At 32.0% G+C, this 21,130-nt stretch overlaps 2 protein-coding genes across 2 annotated transcripts; both read right to left on the minus strand.

The window, feature by feature from the left end:
• Positions 1 to 520: 520 nt before the first annotated feature.
• LOC126773233 (T-complex protein 1 subunit gamma) lies at positions 521 to 8,688 on the minus strand. Its single transcript, XM_050493990.1, has 12 exons — positions 8,553 to 8,688; positions 8,425 to 8,486; positions 8,155 to 8,331; positions 7,580 to 7,777; positions 6,699 to 6,823; positions 6,332 to 6,527; positions 5,858 to 6,012; positions 5,452 to 5,620; positions 3,056 to 3,148; positions 2,712 to 2,826; positions 2,235 to 2,410; positions 521 to 1,602 (listed from the first exon to the last, which is right to left on the minus strand). The coding sequence occupies exons 1-12, from the start codon at positions 8,581 to 8,583 to the stop codon at positions 1,480 to 1,482; spliced, it is 1,620 nt and encodes a 539-aa protein (XP_050349947.1). The 5' UTR covers positions 8,584 to 8,688; the 3' UTR covers positions 521 to 1,479.
• Positions 8,689 to 13,361: 4,673 nt separating this feature from the next.
• On the minus strand, positions 13,362 to 14,363 carry LOC126773281 (uncharacterized). The gene has a single exon (XM_050494107.1). It carries the CDS (start codon positions 14,361 to 14,363, stop codon positions 13,362 to 13,364), a length of 1,002 nt encoding a protein of 333 aa, XP_050350064.1.
• Positions 14,364 to 21,130: the final 6,767 nt, after the last annotated feature.

Genomic DNA, 21,130 nt, shown 5'->3' on the forward strand with positions numbered 1-21,130 from the left:
TAAATCAGTATATTTATTTGAATTACATCAAACGCAATTCATCAGTCATTCATTCCATACGTTTCCGTCAGAAAAATATTCGGATAAAGATTAAAACAATTAAGTTTGTTCTGTGGCAGTTTAAGCAAATACTACATACACAATTTTATGAAAAAAAATAATTTATTAACCTTACAAAGACGAAAGTTTGGAGCATCCGTTTATTTCTAGTATTTTAATTGATATAAGCTAATGTCCCTTTTATGTATAACAGAAGATATTATTGGATAGCGGTATATAGATGTTAATTATATTTATTTATTTCATTTTATAGATATTGTACGGCAATCCAATTCAATTTTAATTTTAAAGAATATTATATAAAATTACAACAAGGTTTATACAACGTGTACATTTTTTTTAATGTTATAAATAAAATGTTTGTCATTTTTATTTTTTTATTTCATCAAAATCAACGAATCTGTATAGTCCCATTATATATTTGCAGGTATATATGAAATGAATTAAATAAAATAACACATTATTAGATATATATTTTAATACTATTATTGTTCAATTAAAAATAGCATTCTCGAACATAAACGCGCACTCGCAAAGCGTAGACGACACGACAGTGTGACCATAAATAACAAAAAAATAATTAAAACCAACATTACTTGTCTATTTTCATAGATATCATAGAACATAAGGCATCGTGTTAGCACTAAATTAGGAAAGCTAGTCTTAATAATATTATTAAATATTTGAATCATGTTCTTTAGTTTTCCGAATACTGTTTTGCCTTTAGCCATAGATAATTACAATTGCGTAGTTTTTTATACATTTTTGCATTGAATTCGCAGATTTTTCTACTTACGTAAAAAAAAACAGATAACTATGATATTTCAAAAGACCTATTAAAATATATAAAGCAAAACAAGTGACAAATATGTGATGATAAACTGATCATAGGTGAAGCCTTTAATACTTTCCAACTCTCGAGTAACAACAAACACGATATTTTTACCTTCTTCCTATTTTAGACATAAAAAGGAAACATTCCTGTGCAGTGAAAATATGTTTATGGATTCATTCATTCCTAGCGTACAATCTAACGCAATCAGCACTTAAGGCCCTTGTTAATGTGTTAAAAATAAAGACTAATTATTATAATAACCAACTCATATTGTACTCATCTGTAATTAATTTTTAAAATGCGAAGATGTGTTTATTAAATTTGCTTTAAATTTATAAGTATTTATAATCCTATTGCAAAATGATCTAGCTATGTTGCCACAGCTCAAATGCTCACACTTTTAATGAGGATAAAGCTACATACATACAGAAATTCATGAATATAAATAGGTTTTAACATAGATAGGTTTTAACTTGAAAGTGCAGGTTTAAGTCTAGTAAGTGTGTAGTGATAGTATTTTCACCAGTCACTGAGCAGATTATTATAGTAATTTGTTAATATATTCATAATTAAGTATTGACAAATTATTCTTGCATAGCAGCCGCCTCAGCCGGGGCAGTGGGCTCGTTGTTCTTCTTCTTGGAGCCGGACACGATGTCGTCGATTCTGAGCAAGAGGATTGCTGTTTCTACTGCTGTTTTGTATACCTAAAATGTTTAAATGGAGTTTTAATATTGTTAACATTGAAGCAAAACTTCATTCGGCGTTATTAGTTTCTATATGTAACAATTATAAAACAATCCTGAAATAAATACAAGTCACTTTTTGGTTAAATTCAGACAAAGTTCCGTTTTAACGGATACGTTTTTTGCAAGCTCGCACACAGGACAGTATTCCATATCCAGTAAAAACAACCGATCAAACAAAATATACATTGGTCCTTTTCAATTTTTATGTTTTCCGGATACGATATGAGACGATAGTACTCTGGATTCAGTCAAACATAACCCAACATAACCTTCATCAACGACGAAATCGTTAAAAACGACCTTCTGCGTGAACCAATACCGATACTGAGTTATAAGCTACATTATTACTGCTACGATAGCTTAACCATAATATGATAATTTCAAATGTGTGTCGTCCATTTTACGACTTATAAATTTATAAGCATAGAAAAAAATAGTTTACGTGAATTATTATTTTCATTTGAATGTGAATCGAAATTGAACAATTTTTTTATGGTAGTTACTTCACCTATGTATTTCTAAGCTAAGCATTTATAAACCTAAGCTATGTAAAAGTTTTAGTTAGTTAATCAGTATCGAGTGCGGCGTACCTGCAGCTTGACGGCGAGCGGCTCCCAGATGCCCTTGCTGGCCATGTCGACGATTTCGCCGGTGTCGCCGTCGATGCCGCTGGTGGCGCAGCCGGCGGCGTGCTTGGCGCGCAGCGCCGTCAGCGTGCGGATGGTGTTGGCGCCGCAGTTCTGTGCCAGCGTGCGCGGGATTATTTCTGAAATACGACAAAATTCATGTAAGAAAAAGCTAGCTTGGCCCGCGGATCGAATTTTGTAATTTTTAAAACATAAGATTATAAAATAAGAATACTTATTTTCCTCTCTATTTCAGCGTTAAAGTTACGACTTTAATCATATTTATTTACACTACATAATACAGCTAAATATATGGCGTAACAAAAAATGTCAAACGTGAACGTAAAATAACTTGAGCAATGGAGTGTGAGCCTTATCGTAATTGGACAGTATCAAAGATGCCACTCGTGCTTGTGTGCGGTGTTCAGTGTGTGTGCGTACCGAGCGCGGTGGCGACGGCGCGGTAGGGCGTGGCGTGCGGCGCGCGGGCCGCCAGCGCGCACGACACGGCCATCTCGCACGCGCCGCCGCCCGCCACCAGGCGCGGGTTCAGCACCTGCCGGGGAACACTTATTATAGGGCGTGGAAAACAACTATATAGTGAGATTATAGTACGGTAGATAGATGTAAAAATATATATATTTTTTATAATTATTTAATATGTTTTTCTAAGCGGCTTATACATTCACAAGCAAGAGCTTTTCAAATTAGTTCCTGTTATCAGGTCCATGCGTATAATTTTTTTTTAAAACACTGTTTATTAAGTAATCTAAATGGTAACTAACCAGATTTTTAGCGACATGAAGAGCATCTTGGAGATTCCTCTCAATCTCATTCAATATGTCCTTAGAAGCACCGCGTAGAAGAATCGTGCAAGCCTGAAAGAAATTAATCACTTTAGTTGTTAAATGTGTATATTTTTAATTTGTGTGTAATATTTTTTATTTTTTAATGACAGTAAACAAATTCAAAGCCCCCGTATCTAAATCGATAAAGCGGCGTTGAGGTCCCCAATACCCAGCCTATCACCCTGTACTTAACGCGATTGGATCGCATCAAATTTCTTGTCATAATTTAAAACAACATAAATTTATTTGTCCTAATATAACGAACATTATATATAATAATAATATTGCATCCTTGAGTTGCATAATTTTGCTACTCATAAACGCATAATAAAAGCTTAATACTACTTAAACATAACTAATAATAATAATATCCTGGGACATTTTTCACGCACAGCTGGAAACCAGACAATTGATATACTACATATACTACTTTTCTTTTGTAAATACATACTTATATAGAAAATTACACCCAGACTCAGGACAAACAGACATGTTCATGCACACAAATGTCTGTCCTGGGTGGGAATCGAACCCACAACCTTCGGCGTGAAAAGGCAAGTATTTACCAACCACGCCAAACGGCTCGTCAAATAACTGTTAAACCTTAGCAGCGAAATGTTTGATTAGATGAAATTGAATAAAGGTAGATTCTTGAGTTGATTGATTGAGTCTTCTGCCATAGATCATTTTAAAACCTTGGATGGAAATCTGAACATCTGATCATAATTCTGAAAAAATCACAACATTTTTTTTATTGCTTTGTGAATTTGTTTGTTATAAGTTATTTTTATCAAATAACAATTATTTCTGAACTTAAAATGCAATCATACAGTAACAGCCTGTGAATGTCCCACAGCTGGGCTAAGGCCTGCTCTCCCTTTTGAGGAGAAGGTTTGGAGCTTATTCCACCACACTGCTCCAATGCGGGTTGGTAGAATACACATAATTTCAATGTTTTTCAATTTCAATGGCATAATTTCAATGAAATTAGACACATGCAGATTTCCTCACGATGTTTTCCTTTACCGCTGAACACGAGATGAATTATAATCACAAATTAAGCACATGAAAATTCAGTGGTGCTTTCCCGGGTTTAAACCCACGATTGTCGGTTAAGATTCACGCATTCTAACCACTGGTCCATCTTGGCTTTTCATACTCTTTTATTATTTATACCTAAACTATTACACATTATAACTTCAAACATTCAAAGTCAGACAGTATGAATATAGCCTAAACAATATTTATGCCTTCTCAAGGAGTATACCAACAAACAAATACGCCATAAGACAAGACATAATAATAAGTTATGTCAACACCATTATGCAAAAGATTTAAAAAAAAAAGAAAAATGCGGGTCAAGGGAATCTGGCTTCATACAAACAACACCAAACACAGTCAGAGGAAGAATCTACAAATACAAGGATCTCCAACATCCTCACAACGCATGAAGCACAGGGATTAGATTACGAGGCGGTTATCTTAATGAAATGAGCGACGAAATAAACAAAAATTGTTATACTGAAATTTTGATTGTGATGCTACCTGGAAATAAAAAAGTGCATTCAGATCAAACTAACAAAATCTAAACTAATAGAAATATATAATTATAAACCAAATGCACCGACAATAAGTCGGATAGATAGACATATTTTATTTATTGGTAATTAATGCTTTTACTCAAATTCCTTTTTTTTTTTAAACCAATTATTGTAATAAATATGTATATCTAACTACTAAAATAAATTCGTATTTGAGTGTGATCAAGTATATTTCGCAAGTGCTTAATTTGTTTATAATTCATATTGTCCTTGGCGGTGAAGGAAAACATAGTAAGGAAACCTACATGTGTTGGATGTAAATCTGATATATTTGTATCCACCAATCCCGCAATGGAGCAATATGGTAGATTAAGATAAGCTATGTCACAAAGGTTTTTACATTTAAACAAGGTCTCTGATAAAAAAAACATTGCTTCACCCTTTTGTATTATTCACCATTACTACGTGTTTAATACTGTGCAGATGATGATGATGATGATGATGATAATGTCCTCCTGATCAATTTTAATCAAGATGGCCAATCTCAAAAAAGATTAGCTAACTGCACAGGATATATTATAATGCACTAGTGTGTGTGCAAATACAGATATTACCACACACTCATAATCCAACGGGATGGCAATCCGATACGACCGGAAAGAGATCACGACCAATGGCTTTACGTGATTTGTATTCACTTCCAACTTCCAGACAGCGCTGCTATTGAGTTTTTTTTTGTAGGATCTGCTGTCTCACATATAGCGTCAATGACGCAGTGCAGAAGATACACACCTTGGGGTTCTTGCACTCGGTGACGAAGGTGAAGTAATCGTCGCCGATCTTCTTGATTTCAAAGCGTCCGGCCTGCGTGCCCACGTCGCTCTCCTTCAGCTCGTCCGTGCGGTTGACGATGGTGCCGCCGCAGGCCCTCGCTAGCCGGTTGTTGTCAGTTTTACGTAGTCTGTTGAAAACGAATATATTATATCAAATTGCAATATATATATATTGATGTTGTTGCATTCTATCTATGATGACTAATAATATAAAAAAACGTTTTTGATAGTCATGACCTGGCCTGGCCCGGCATACAATATTATCTTTGTCATTGGAACATTCTGCATATACATATAAATTCGTTATATGTATATATGTGAGCAGAATCTTTAAATAAGTTGTGTGAGTATATTAATTATCTTACCTGCGGATAGCAGTAATTCCAGCTTTGACTAGATAATGCTGCGCTAGATCAGAAACTCCCTTCTCAGTGAACACAACATCAGGTTTCAATGCGATAATCTCTTCACACTGACGTTGGACATGCTCTTCTTCCAATTGTAATAGTTTGGTAAAGTCCTGTAAATTTAATTATTATTTATACATAACATATATTTATTTACTTTTTAACATTATGTTAGTTACATTATTTCTAATCTAAATATCTCGTATTATGTGAATGAAATGCTCATATATGTAATCTAATATTGAATTTCTTCAGTAAAACAAAATTTAGCCAGCCATACATTTTTAAATGTTTAAAGACATATTTATATGATAAACAAAGATACAAATAATATAAGAGTAATCAATACTCCATCTTCTTATCAGCTATGTTAAAATACAGGCAACAGACAGTATTATGTACCAAAACTATATTAGTGTGATGAGGAATTACCTGTTCACCAACAATCTCAATATTTGTTTGGCTCTCTCCTTTCTTGTACTCAAGAGGACAGTCCAGAAGAATAATACGTGGGTTCTCAATAAAACGCCGCATTTTTGGATGAGTTACATCTTTGTTGATCATTACACCATTCAATACCTTGGACTCTTCAACTGTACCTCCCGGAATCTTCTCTACTTTTGCATAACTATAATAAATTAAAAATGTATTGCATATATTTATAATCCTTACTGATATTTTAAATGTGAAAGCATAGTGTCACATTGTGAGTTACCCAGTCATATTGTATAATGCCTTTAAAAAATGAAGTGAATTTTAGGATTTTCATAATATAAGTCTGTCTGAAATGATAACTCACTTCTTAATATCAACTTCAATACGTCCATTTTCATTAACAGTGACTGTGTTGACTGCATCAAGGGCAATATCTACTGCCAAGTCAGCCCAACGGCCAATATATTTAGTGCCAACGCAGGATCTAATCTGAAATATACAAAAACCAGGATGAACAACATTTTGTTCTATTTTGTAAATATTTGAACTTTTTCTATTTGGAAGTCTGTTATTATTAAGAAATAACAATATAATTATCGTTTATTTTAATTATTAATATAATTTAAAAATTATATTGTAAGCATTTTATGAAAAGTTCCAGCGATAGCTATAATTATGATTCATATTATAGGCAAAGCCCAACATTGGTTTTGCCCAAACTAGAAAGTAACAGTGGGAAATAATGTGAACACCTATGTTAACTTTATTTCCTACTTGTTATTCCTAAAGTAAATTTTGTAGTTTTTTTAAAGTCAATTTGGCAAGTTTCTCAGACTAGTTAGTACAAAAAAAAATCTAGAGCCTTGGGCTCTTTTTTTTATACCATTACATTACAATTATCAATTTTAAGTCTACAATATAAATGAGGTGTAATAATACATATATGTATGTATAATTGAAGCATGTACAATTTCCTTATTATATATAATAATTATGTGAATGTCACTCTTTGAGAAAAAAATATTTTGGTACAAACACACAACACATGTGTAACAAAATTCAAAATCCTTTACTTAAACAGAAGAATTACATTTATTTATTTATTGTTAAATTTAAAAACATCATTGGTTCGGAAAAGAAAATACCCTGACCTGAGAAAAAAGAAACTCAAAAAACAATATCATATATTTCTTCCATAAATATATAACTAAACATATGAAACTTAGATTAAATTATCATACTCACTACTTCTTTGAGCTTATCCCTATCATTCAGGTCAATAGGTATAGAGATTTTATCTTGCAGCAACTTAACAGCATCCTCTAAGGCCTGTCTGTATTCTCTGATGATTACTGTAGGGTGGATGTTTTGGGCAAGGAAGGTTTCGGCAACAGCCAACATCTCTCCTGCAAGCACAATAACAGACGTTGTGCCATCTCCAACCTAAAATAATGATTTAAATCTTTTATTTTGTCCAGTGGCGTCACATATAATTATATTAAAAATTTAACCTTTATTAATTGTAAACTTTGTATTCATAGTTCCTACTTTTTTTCATATATTACTATTATATAATAATAATAATAAAACTAATATTTACTTAAAAATTATTATATATATATATATATATATATATATATATATATATATATATATATATATTTATTACTAACTATATATATAGTTATAATATTTATAGTTTACTATTTATATAAATTCCATTTAACTTATCAAAGTATATATAGACGTATAATGGATTTTTTTTATAATAAAAATATCACAAATTCATGTCATGACTAATAAAATAGTGTATATATAACCTCTTCATCCTGTGTTCTTGCTATTTCTATCATAGATTTAGCTGCTGGATGCTGTACAGTAATTTCCCTGAGTATGGCATTACCGTCATTTGTCATCACGATTCCACCCATCGGATCCATCAACATTTTCAACATCGACTGAGGTCCGAGGCATGTTCGAATAACGTCTGCTATTGTCTAAAATAAATATAAGACAAAACTTTTTTTAGCACCAAACGATAGTTAGTGATGAAAATAACCATTAATCATACAGTTTTAACTAAAATTCACCTTTCCAGCATTAATATTCTCTAATTGAACTTTCCGGCCGGAGTCACGTTTTGTGTTTTGGCCTGAAAATAGTATCACATTAGTATCAAAAATAAACGAATAATTCCAACAGTCCACAAACTACTCACTCAAAACTATTATCGGTTGCTGTCCATACATTTTGATACAATTACGTTAATAGCAAAAGATCAAACTCAGAGAACTTCCACAAAAGAAAATCAACCAAATTCACAAATCGCGTGGTGACTAAATTTGGATTGCCAGCGTAAAAAATGTAACTATCAAATAACGAATTTTATAACACAATATTGTTTTATAATCTGAGACAGTAAGATATTGTTTCGTTTTATGACTAATACAATGTAATTAATTTCGAAGCAACTGTTAAATATTTTATTAAGAATTGCTTCTTTATTTAAAAACATAATAATAAATGAATGCGCAGTCAAATAAATGTATCTTATACAATAAATTTTATTTTGTACTTCTAAGTAATACCTCCATAGGCTCTATAAGCTCTCTTTGCATAAAAATATTAAAAGTTTTTGTGACTCATTTAAATTTGCATGCATTTTTTCTGCATTATTTTTTTGTATATTTTGACTGCCTTCAGACTACTATACGTTTAATGACGTTTAGTATTTTATTTGACACAAAGACGGTGAAATCATATAATTAAATTCTTGAAACCTGATTATTAAATATTAAGATTATACACATTTTGTTACTTTATGTTTTTATTAAAACAAGAAAATATCACTTCCGATTTTTTTCATCTACTTATTATTAAATTATTTATCATCTAATAGGAAGACAACTTATATATTATATTGTTAATGAAGTAATCTGAGTAAAATTAGGGTAATATAAATAAATTTATTTAAATAATAACATTTATTATTATTTCAATAGGCTAATTACATACATATTCATCATATATCGCATCTTTTCTAAATATCTTTAATTTGACAAATCAGGTATCGTAAATCGTTAGAAATGTCTTGAGCAGGGCCTGTCGACTTTGTTCTGCGAACACCAAGTACATAGTTGGGCTTGAACGTTGACAGAGAAACAAATAGACAGAGGGGCCGTGAAACCGCGATTGAGACAGAGATAGTTTGTCAATGTAAAAATACGTAAAATGTTGCCATATTAACTGTTTTGGGAGATAAATAATTTTCAGGATTTAACTAAAACAAAATAAGATTATTAAATTTTACTTTTTAATATTTATTATACTTTTTTTTATTACAATATTTTTTAGTCTTCCAACGACACCCAAGAACCATTGCATTGTTTATTTTTATTTCCGTTATCAATAGTACTTCAGCATTGGGCTTGAAAACAAGAATGAGTAAAAAACATCAGAATAAAAGATATGAAAATATACATTTATACAATGTTGCCACCAAAAACACCATTTCGTATTTTCCATAATAAAGTTAAAAAAAATAATTGATTGTTAAGTAAATCCCATGAAAATATATTTTATATTATATTCTGATGCCAAACAAATATCTTTTATTAAGAAATATCACATATTAATTGTTTATTAAGTAATAAAAAAAATTATGTGGTGTATAATGTGTGGCAACATAAAACTGCCGCCTGCCGCCACTTACGCACCGTTTTATTTGTACTTATATTTATTTGTAATACATAAACGATTTCTATTTAATGCTACATTACATTGATAACATTGAGTCGAGCTTTCTCCTCCGAGGCTGTATTTTGGTGAAATTAAGTGTGTATCTGTGAGATTTTTTTCTATAATAATGGTATTCGGCCGAGCATATGGGTCACAAGATGGTAAGTGGTCACCAACGCCCATAGACATTGGCATTGTAAGAAATGTTAACCATCGCTTACATCGCCAATGCGCCACCAACCTTGAAAACTAAGATGTTATGTCCCTTGTGCCTGTAACTACATTGTCAACAATATATATACAATATATACAACAATATCAAGTATTGCTATTTTGCGGTAGAATATGATGAGTAGGTGGTACCTACCCAAACGAGCTTGCACAAAGCCCTACCACCAGTAAAATTGCATGCGATTTTCTAATTGTTTTGATGTATTACGCACTATAAAAAGTTCTTGATTTATTTATCTTATTTATAATACAACACTATTCCACTTAACTAGTTATAACCACATTAATTTAACTTTCGCGGTTCCGATTACAATTTCGCAGACATAGAAATAACAATTTTTTCGAGAATCCATAGTAAATATCATAAGTTATTCAAGATCTCGACCAATGATACCGGTATCAAAGTTGTTTATTTTGGGTTTACTTCTCTTGTGTGCACTGTGTTTCTCGATTGTGTCTGTTATTGTTTAGCATTGACCATCTTGTAGGAAACTATCGAGAAACGCACTGCAACGCTTGTGCATAAAATGCAATACAAAGTATTTATAAAATGCGCTGTAGTTCCAAATTCCTGCCCTAACTTCTACTCTCTAGTTTTAGTGGGCGGTACATAGATGGCGCAGGACGCTAAGGAAAAAATTTGTATGCAGTCGTTATTCTTCTCTCCGAGTAAGTGTTCTGTGGTGTTGATCGCCTGCTGGTTATGGACTGTAAAGTCACACTAAGTTAAATATGGCGAGCTCTAAAGGAAATAAAGTACTGTATTTATAATATATATGCCGTGTTGGGAATGCGTACGTACCAGAAGGCTTTTTTAAGCTTTAAGTTTTATTTTCGTAGTTGGGTTTTAGTTTTAAAATGAATTTGTTATGTATTAAGTATATAATTATATTTATCTAAGAAACCATGCACGAAATTAAAGGTCCCTCCGCCGCTTTTGAAGGGAAAATTTGGAGTTTATTCCACCACAGTGCTTCAATGCGGGTTGGTGGTTAAACATGTGGGAGACTTATATCAATGGAAAATTCAGGGGAGCTTGACCTCATCATTCCGCAATCTTCGGTTAAGACGACATTTTCTAACCACTGGGCCATGCTTTCCTCAAATTTAACCTACCGTGAAAAAAAGTATAATGAAATACGTACAATGTTTGAATGGTCGTAAACAACATTTTATTATCACAAAGATTTTGTCCGAAGAAATTTTAATTATTTATTTCGAATGGAAATGGACATTCAAGTTTTTTATTTAATATCGGATTGACAGCTGGGTATGTACGTGTGAAGCAATTATATAATTGGAGTCGTTTCAGTTAAATTAAAATTGTAGGTGTCCTAAGCACGAAATCGTGTTATGCAACGCTATTTTTAGCATTACCTTAACGATCTTCAAGATAGTTTCGACGTAAACCAATAAATGTTATAAAGTAAAGTAATGAATTATCTTTTAAAAATACGATGTACTATATTATTCGATGTGAATATGAATACTGTTACTTTTATAAGAGACAACACTAACATTTACATAATAGAATTTGATATAATAATTGTTAGTTTGTGTAGTGTATCTATAAATTGATCCCATTAGCCACTATTGTTACAGTATTTGATGTAGCAATATTCTATCGCAGTAGCGACGTCAAGAAATAAAAACTCAATATGTCAAATATTTATTATAGGAATACCGACGAGCAAACAGTTAACTTGACAGTGAGTGGTCACTTTTGTCCATGAATACAGTAACAGCCTGTTAATGTCCCACTGCTGAGCTAAGGCCTCCTCTCCTTTTTGAGGAGAAGGTTTGGAGCTTATTCTACCACGCTGCTCCAATGCGGGATATTAGAATACACATGTGGCATAATTTCAATGAAATCAGACACATGCAGGTTTCCTCACTTTGTTTTTCTTCACCGTCAAGCACGAGATGAATTATAAACACAAATTAAGCACATGAAAATTCAGTGGTGCTTGCCCGGGCTTGAACCCACGATCATCAGTTAAGATTCCCGCGTTCTAACCACTAGGGCATCTCGGCTTGCCATGCATACTGGCACTGCAAAAAGAAACAAAGAATATCTAATTTAAACAAAATAATACAAAAGTCTTGTTAATTTTGCTCATTACAATTTTAAGTAAACGTTACACTAAGAATTAAATGTAATAGGTTAATGGAGATTACATTACAATTAAATTAATAGTTTCACTATAAAGTAAATATAATAAAATATTCGACAAAACAAACAAATCAACATTTATTTTAACATAATACTACAATAAATCAGGAAATGAAACACTTCTTACGTCTATATATTTTATTAGAGATCTATTGTTAGAGACAAAATGTATTTAAAGAGTTTTTACAAAATAAAACTTATAACTACTGCACTACTTACCTATATTTATTTACAGCATTTAAGCAAGTACACATAACAATAAATATCTAATGATAAACAACTAGATTTTTGAGATCATTTACATTAGAGATCAATATAATAACTATCTTAATATATAAATGATGTAATTTGCTGATGTATAACCTTCAATCAACAATACTACTGTTGATCGAAGTGACCACAACCACCGCAAGCGTTTTGTGCGACTTATTTTGGGAAATTAATGAAATAGAAAGTACGAAAAAACGAGTGCTATTCTCTTAATTATTTTTTAATTAGTGTTATATATTATTTACGGTGGTTAAAATACATCACATTTTTGAAGAGCATTTGTAACAATTTTGAGCAAATGCGTAATGAGTTTTAAACATATATATTTATATGTTTAAAATTAATCAATTATATTATGTAAATTAATGAATTAGTATTAGAGATTTATTTTTATTATATTATATACTTTGGTTTTACCGACTTATAATTAATATTACTTGTTTCATATTACTATAGAAAGAACAAAAATATGTAAACAGCAAATGAACTTATCTAATTTTCTATAATTTTTTCGTCTAACCCAAAGAGATTTCAACTTTTTATTTAACATTAAAACAAAACAATATAACAGATCTTAATATTATTATAATAGTGTTTTACTCCGTCAAACGATACTTAGTCCATAATGTCTTCTTCCAAATCTGACGATTCACCTTTTGTATCTTCGTTTTTGTCTTTTACATCTTCTTTATGATCAATAGAGTGCAGATTATCATACACACTTTTTAAATTTCTCATTATGTACGACGTCCCGTTTGGCTTTCCTAAAAATCTGTTACTGCGCTCAAAGAATTTGTCTGGTCCGTCAACTTGACTATGATTTGATCGAACGGGGACTGAGAAAGCAGATAAATGACGAGGTTTTTGTCCAAAATCCTTTCCAAGTCTCTTTTCCAAATTAGATTCATCATTCCTTATTTCAGAGCCGCCGTTTGGATCAATTGCTTCTGTCATAGTTCTTTTCCTGTCATAAATATGGCCCGACACGCGTAAATCAATGAAGAAATTTAACGGATCAACACCAAATTGAGGATTATAAAGCGGCGGATACCACATCGGCGGTGGAGGCGGTAATATCAAATTTGAAGGAGGAACAGCGTTAGTCTCAACTGGATTCCTCACAGCACAAGGTGCTGGCTTGGGAAGTTCCTCTGTACCGACATCGACAAATGTAGACTGTCTTCCAGGAGGTCCAGGACTACTTGACTTAGGAACTTCAGTTTTGGGTGATAATCTTCTTGGCGACTGATCGCAAGATCTCGGTTGTTTATCGACGGTCAGCTCAAGCGGAACTTCAGGGCGCATTTCTGGTTCCTTCTTATCCTCCTCCTGTTTCGTCCAGTCACGTCGCCATTCGGTTTCGTTTTCAGCAAAGTATTTATGAGAACGACGCTTGAAGCGGCGGTGATAATGCGGTGGTCGACAGCCATGACGAGCGTTAACGAACGATCTAAGCATTTCACTAAAGAAAAATGCATGCGGTTGAAGTGGTAAAGCGCTGTAAAGATACGGCGGCGTGGCTGCTAGCAAACGGGAAACAAGTTCAGTGTTACGCAGTTCCCGTACGTGTGTCTTAGCTGCACTTTCCGCCGGCTTTTCTTCTTGAACGGAACCCATTATCTGAAAATAAAGAAATATAATTATGTAAAAATATCTAATAGTAAATATTAGAAATTATTTAAGTTTGCAAAAACACGACCATAAAAGATCAATGAGATTCGATTACACAGATGTGACCGAGCCCTTACAATTAATCTGATACCGATCACGCAGGTGTTTTCAAGTTCGTAATGAATTTAATGCCTTAATCCGGTTTGGGAAAGGAATATTAAAAAAAAAATTAAACCTTTAATCTCATTTATTTCATTAAAGTAATTAAAATAATAAGCTTGTTCATTAAAGTTTCATTTCATCAGAAAAATTGCATTTAAAAGTAAGTTTCCCTTAAACATTTTATTTGTTAAACAAACATATAGACGCCTATATCATCATGTTCCAGCGTACTTGTCGGTTCGTCTGTCGACATCGATTTTTCAGCTCAACGCTGTTTTATTGCCAATATTCGAATGAAGATACATCCGCATTCTAATAGCTGGTCGGATTCGGTTGATCGTGACATTTTTGTTTTTGTTTCCTTTGCTTTCAAAATTTTGTTTAAAAATTTAGAAGTAGCGAAAAAATTCGAAATGTGAATTTCAAAATGTAATAAAAATATATGTAAAACTTTGACTATATAATAATTAATTAATAAAAAATATTATTTATGTAATAAAAATACATGTAAAACTTTAGCTCTACATTCATAATAATATTGACAGTTCTTTTAATTGTTATCAATTGATAAGACAAGGCTCTATGTTTATGTACGTGACGTATCGACAAACAAACAAAACAAAACGAAACAAATCTAAAAAAAGTTCAATGAGACAAACAGGCTACATTACATAAAGATTCATATATATGCGATCCAATGTGTTATATAGTTTAACAGTACATTGGAAATTCATATTTTCGAAATTTCGACAATTATTGGGTGATCGACATTTTAATATAAAATAATAAAATGTTGATTTTAAAAGTAAATTGCATATTTATTTTGAAGATACAAAGTAAATACGAATAATGATCATATCGAGGTTAAAACTTCACAGCAACTGATAAATGTAACTCGATCGAATGTTATCAGCGATGGTACAATTGAATTTGTAACAAAAGACCTTGCCTGCTATATTAATAAAGGATCCCTCGATGATTGGAATTAAATGTCACATTACCATATCATTGAGCGAGTTCGCAGTGAAAGCGATACATTGGATTTGTGACAATGGCTGCGGGGGTGAGGGGAGAGAGGGGAGGGAGAGGAGATGTTCACAATAAATTCAGAGTGGCGTATCTCTATTCAAACAGTTGATACGGAGCGTGAAGCGGGATGGAATCTTACGTACGCGACGATGGGTAAACACGACGGCCGTGCCACCCCTGCGGCTCCGGGGAGTACAGTGCACGGCTAAAGCAAAACCTACGTCGTTTTATATCCGGATTGAAAAAAAAATGTATTGTCTATGTTTTCAGTTACTTGCTTGAATAAATTTGTTACGGCTAAATAATTAAATATACCTTACACTGACCTTAAGAAACCCGACTTTATATTAAACAGAAAATATAATAACGTTTAGATTAAATTAATGAATACCGTATATTTTAAATGAATAAGCAAATTCGAGGTGGGCCATAGAAAACAGATGTATGAACTAAGTTAAAACATATACATTTCAACCAAAGGTCATCGGTTCGAATCTATCCGTGATATATACAACAAATCGCGGTGTAGTGTGGCGAATTGAGCTCCTAAACCTTATTTTCAACTAGTGATTATGGGCTTGTTAAATAAGTTTATACAATAGGCATTATGATTACGTGTCATAGTTAGTTTAAAAAAAATAGTATAAGTACAATTATTAAAAGTTTCATTTATCTTATATTCCAATTTTAAATATTGCGATACGATACGCATGTTTCATTTTTAATTAAAAATCAAGATGTTCTTTTTTCAAAAATTGTTTGCTTGTTCAATAAACAAGAATAGAAAATGGATAGAACTGGTAGTTAAGGACGTTAAAAACGGTCGATGAATGTCTTTTAATTATCGGAAATTCTTTCGTTGCTCGATTCAGCGCTGAATTGAGTGAAATGCTTTATTGTGTTAGGAAACTTAGTAGGGAAATGATAGCTTTCATTTTATCTACAAAACCACCATATATGTTATCAAAAAATAATAATAACGGTTAAATTCTAAATAGACAAACGTATAAACATAATTAGATATATTGTGTAAAAGTGGTTTCCTAATATTGTATACAAAAAATTCTATTAGACATTTATTGGATCGATCGATATCGATCTTTATAGTAAATATTTTTTAAAGTTTTCCATGAGAATATATACTACTAATAAAATACGTCTCAAGTTTTAGATGATTCATGGCTCATAATAACTCAGATAAAAAATAGAAATATAGATTATATTAAGACTTATAAACAGATTATAATATCAAGCTTGACATAAAACGCTCAACCAATTAAGCTGAAATAAAAAAAAACTTAATTACGCAGCTAAATCCTTTAACGAATTTTGATTTATGAGACGAATTAATTATGCACTAGCATATAGCATTTTAAACGTAACGTTGAGGAGGAAATATACGTTTTAGCGTTAAATAATATGATTACCAAGGTGTGCCGCCACACGGCAGCGAACGTTTAATTTCCATATTAAAACCGCCACAAAGGAAACAAATTCAAAAACCTCGCCGATGGCGGGGTGGTAAAAGAGATTGCACTGAAGTAAGAAACATCAAAGCGTGTTTGAAAAATGGATGCGGTATTCATTAAAACCATCTGTGTAAAATTATCTAGTTAACCGAGCCGTGCATACAACTGTACATGCAAGTGTACACGCAAGTTCGAAATGATTATAAAGTTTATGTTTATAATTGTAAGATCTATGTAAATATTAACAATTACATAAGTTTCTTAAGGTACCGGCGTAGAGAGGCATAATTTCTAAAAGACAAGTGCAAGCTTGTTTTTGCTTGTATTATTAAATTTTGAATGTAATGGGTAGAGTATTGAGCATTTAGGATACCTATTAGAATATAAAAATTATATTTTTAAGATTTTATAGCATTAGAAATCAAGATGGGCAGAACCACATGTCGGATTAAGCTTTAGCGCAATCCACTTTAATCCATGCCTTGTGTTTTATAAGAATAGCTAGAAAAGCGGAAGATTAAATGATCCATTAAATTACATCTCAGGTGAGCGATTAGAGCGAGCCCTGTTTGCAAAGAGGATGAATAGGGTTCCGGAACCTGAGCAAGTTTCTATGTTGCGAGACTAATCACTAGATGAGTTATGCAATTCATTTTGATAAATATGTTTTAAATTAAATTCATTTACTTATGTTTAATGTAATTAAAGTTATACGACTTATTTTTAAATAAGTTATCGATGATAACTTATCATGTGAACCAGCACGAACACAAATATTTAGCAAAAAAACACTGAAAATCAGTCTTAGGTATCACACATACGACTAATAGCTTACCTTCTTTGACTAAATTAAACTTAATTTCTTTTTTAATTATTTCAATTTTTATTGAGTCGTCAATTATTTAATACTATTTCTTTGCATTTTTTTTATATTCCTTTTGTCGCTTTAAACCTCGTCTGCAATGTGCAAATTTTTCTTTATAATATTGACAAAATGATATTTAAAATATTTTCCAATTTCAAATATTCTATTAATTTAATACTAAAATACCCTGCTTAATATTTCTTACATCTCAAACACCACAAACAATATTGCGCGCAGATACGGCGGGTATGATAATCGCGTCAAAACGCACGTGAAGTGCCGCCAGGGTGGGGTGGGGGTGCTAAGCCGGTGACAGCTTTAAAACGTACCCGATTATCCGACTGAGTGTACTTTAGTCTGAGACGGTCGCTTGAAAAGATATGATTTATGCCTACCGTCATGTCTGTGTTAAGGCTTTTGTGGTAGAATATGCTTTAGAGAACTGATTCGTGTTACAATGGTTACGACATTATGTTTTAGTCATTCACTAGAATTTATTGTAGAAATGTGATAAAAATCATCAACATCCAGCACGCAGTACTATAAATTCATGTCAAATTGGCAAATATAGATTATACTTTATATCCAATATATATTACAAAAAGAACTACTGAGTACACACAATGTTTCACGATATTTTTTTCGATTAAATAAACTCTATTGGACTTTAATGTCTGACGCATAATGTCTATATTTGTTGCAACAAATAATTTTATCTATTTTATACAAACCTTTTAAGTCCAAATCAAATTCGTAAACAAAGTGCCCTTAGATGATAGAGATGACACAATAGATAAAATGGATTGTTAACCAAAGATAGAAGTTCAATCTAGAGAAGTAGCACGAGTTTCACAAATAAATTACTCTTTGTGTAATTCATCTCGTGCTCTAAACATCGTCAAGACAAGTAAAATCACTATCAAGAAATTAATCAACATGGTGGAACTCTAAGACCTTCACCATGTAAGCAAAGATTTATTTCTAAAGCAGAGCAAAAGTTAACCGGCTATTAACCTATAACGCGAAATAAAACGATAAATTTAAAACATTCTGCAAAAGTTTGAGAGCGCCATGAATATTATTTTGTAAATACGCACACAATACTCACGTACAACGGAGCCGTTTTTAGATATCCGTCACTCTGTGAAAAAAAAAAAACAGAGCTGAGCGCACTGTTAATTACTGATGGAAGCCGGAATGCACTGCCGTGGTTTACTTTTTGCTTTAAAACTTTTAATGGATGGTTTTATGCACTCCAGTTTAGATAGTATCCAGATGAATAAATGGTATTATATAAGTTTTTTATAGGACGATAATAATTATATTTGTTACGTCATTGCTAGCTGGTGACGTCTTATTTAAGTAATCATTTGAAAACATGTTTTAACTATTTTAAGATATTTATATAATATGATACATTTTCATTTAAAAATTTCGAAAGAATTATTTCAATAAAGGTAATGATTATGTGTATAATAGTAATGCAACCAATAAAATATCATGATATACATGAATGGCCCCTAGTGGAATTCATGTGGTTTTTTTTAATTCCGTTTTGTGAAATATATAATTCATAGCCACATGCTCGTTCACCCATATTACACCGCTACTGACACTGTCGATGCGCTGCAAGCCCCGTTATTTAAGCTGTTTTGTTCAAATAATGCCTTTAATCACACTGGCTCACTCACACAAAGGTAGAATGTCAGGAAAGTGAGAGAAATATATGTCTAATACAATATTGCGAGGAGGATTTAAATTATATATTCAAATATTAATTCTGAAAAAATATACATTAAAATGGTTAAAGATAAAGTACTGGAGTATTGACACTGATCTGTAAACATACCATTAAATTTTCGTTAACACAGCTTCGGGCTGACTGAGACTTTATTGGCCCGATTCAGAGTTTGAACCCAGGTTCTGTTACCCTCGGTAACAGCAGCCTTATCACCGAGTCATTAAACAAACCAAGCATTTATTACAACGGTAAATAATCGAGTCTGATGTAGTAACGACAATTAAAAAAACACAAAGTAAATTAACTGCTTCGATCGCAATTTCAGATTACCTATAGCAATTGGGTATTTGTAGGCGAATATGAAGGTAGGCAATTTCCTAAACAGATCTGAGTTACGATAGCGACAGATCCAAATAAAGAAGACCGAACGAACGAATGAGAGAATGTAATGATGCTTGAATGAATGATTACGTATCATTTCGTGATTTCCTTTGATATTGTAAATTTAATAAACCTGAGTTTTGTAAGAGTTCTGTCCGTAATGATTCTTTTGTATATTTAAATTATCGTTTACAATTGAATTCAAGAAAATACTCGTATTGTATTAGCTTTCTTAATATTTTATTAGATGTAAACAAAAATTGGTACTAAAAACTATTTGTGTAGTCTATTTTTGTAAACAACTGACAAGATTTTAATCAAATAAATCACTACATATTAATAATTAATTAATTTCCGCGCATTAGGATCCCTACATGACGAATCTCTTAATTGCACGACGCTTTGTAAACTTAAGACGTTCGCTTTCACTTAATCAAAGACGAATAACAAGATGGCTTCTAATTATTCAACGGAATATCAAACATGAGACTTCGACTATAATAACAACACTACGATAATTAATTATTTAACAAAATAAATATTTAAAGTAAGCATTATTTATTGCAATAAAAATTCTCGCTGTTTTATTGTCACATTAGATATGTTTAAAATATTAAAAGCAATACTTAATATTATTGTTTGGCGGCTTGGAATAGTTTAGCGTGTAAAGTACGTCCTTATTATAAGTACTTTAAAATAAAGCCAACGACACGCGGTGTTCGTAGGCGGTAACTCATCCAAGTACTGAACGCATGACGTTGGTGACATTCAATTCCAATTCGATTAAGAATACATACGAGCAGAAATTGATAATCTTTTAACTATTTATTACAACAAGATTTGAATTTACAACAAGATTATGAATGGTATATGGTTTAATAAAATTAAAATGGGCTATGTCGACACCAAAGTATATTATTAAAATGATAGTCTTTAAGTGAAGACAAGGCTACAACAATAAACCTTTCATTTGAACACAAAGAGACAATATTTTCATTGCCACCATTTCAAAAATATTTTTAAATTAAAATATTATTTATTCATATAAGCACTTTTAATAGTCTTTTTACGTACCACTCGGTGGTACGTAAAAAGTGGTGGTGGTGGGCTTTGTGCCCGTCAGGGT

The sequence above is a fragment of the Nymphalis io genome, chromosome 14, assembly GCF_905147045.1.
Source record: "Nymphalis io chromosome 14, ilAglIoxx1.1, whole genome shotgun sequence".
In the NCBI taxonomy this organism is placed as follows: Eukaryota; Metazoa; Arthropoda; class Insecta; order Lepidoptera; family Nymphalidae; genus Nymphalis; species Nymphalis io.

What these genes read in the sequence shown, in the direction of transcription:
- LOC126773281 (XM_050494107.1), bottom strand. Translation starts at nt 14,363, where the DNA reads ATGGGTTCCGTTCAAGAAGAAAAGCCGGCGGAAAGTGCAGCTAAGACA.
- LOC126773233 (XM_050493990.1), bottom strand. Translation starts at nt 8,583, where the DNA reads ATGTATGGACAGCAACCGATAATAGTTTTGA. An exon ending in CCGAGTGCAAGAACCCCAAG is followed by an intron (nt 3,149 to 5,451) that starts GTGTGTATCTTC and finishes AATTTCTTTCAG; the next exon opens with GCTTGCACGATTCTTCTACG. An exon ending in CGCTCGCCGTCAAGCTGCAG is followed by an intron (nt 1,603 to 2,234) that starts GTACGCCGCACT and finishes TAAACATTTTAG; the next exon opens with GTATACAAAACAGCAGTAGA.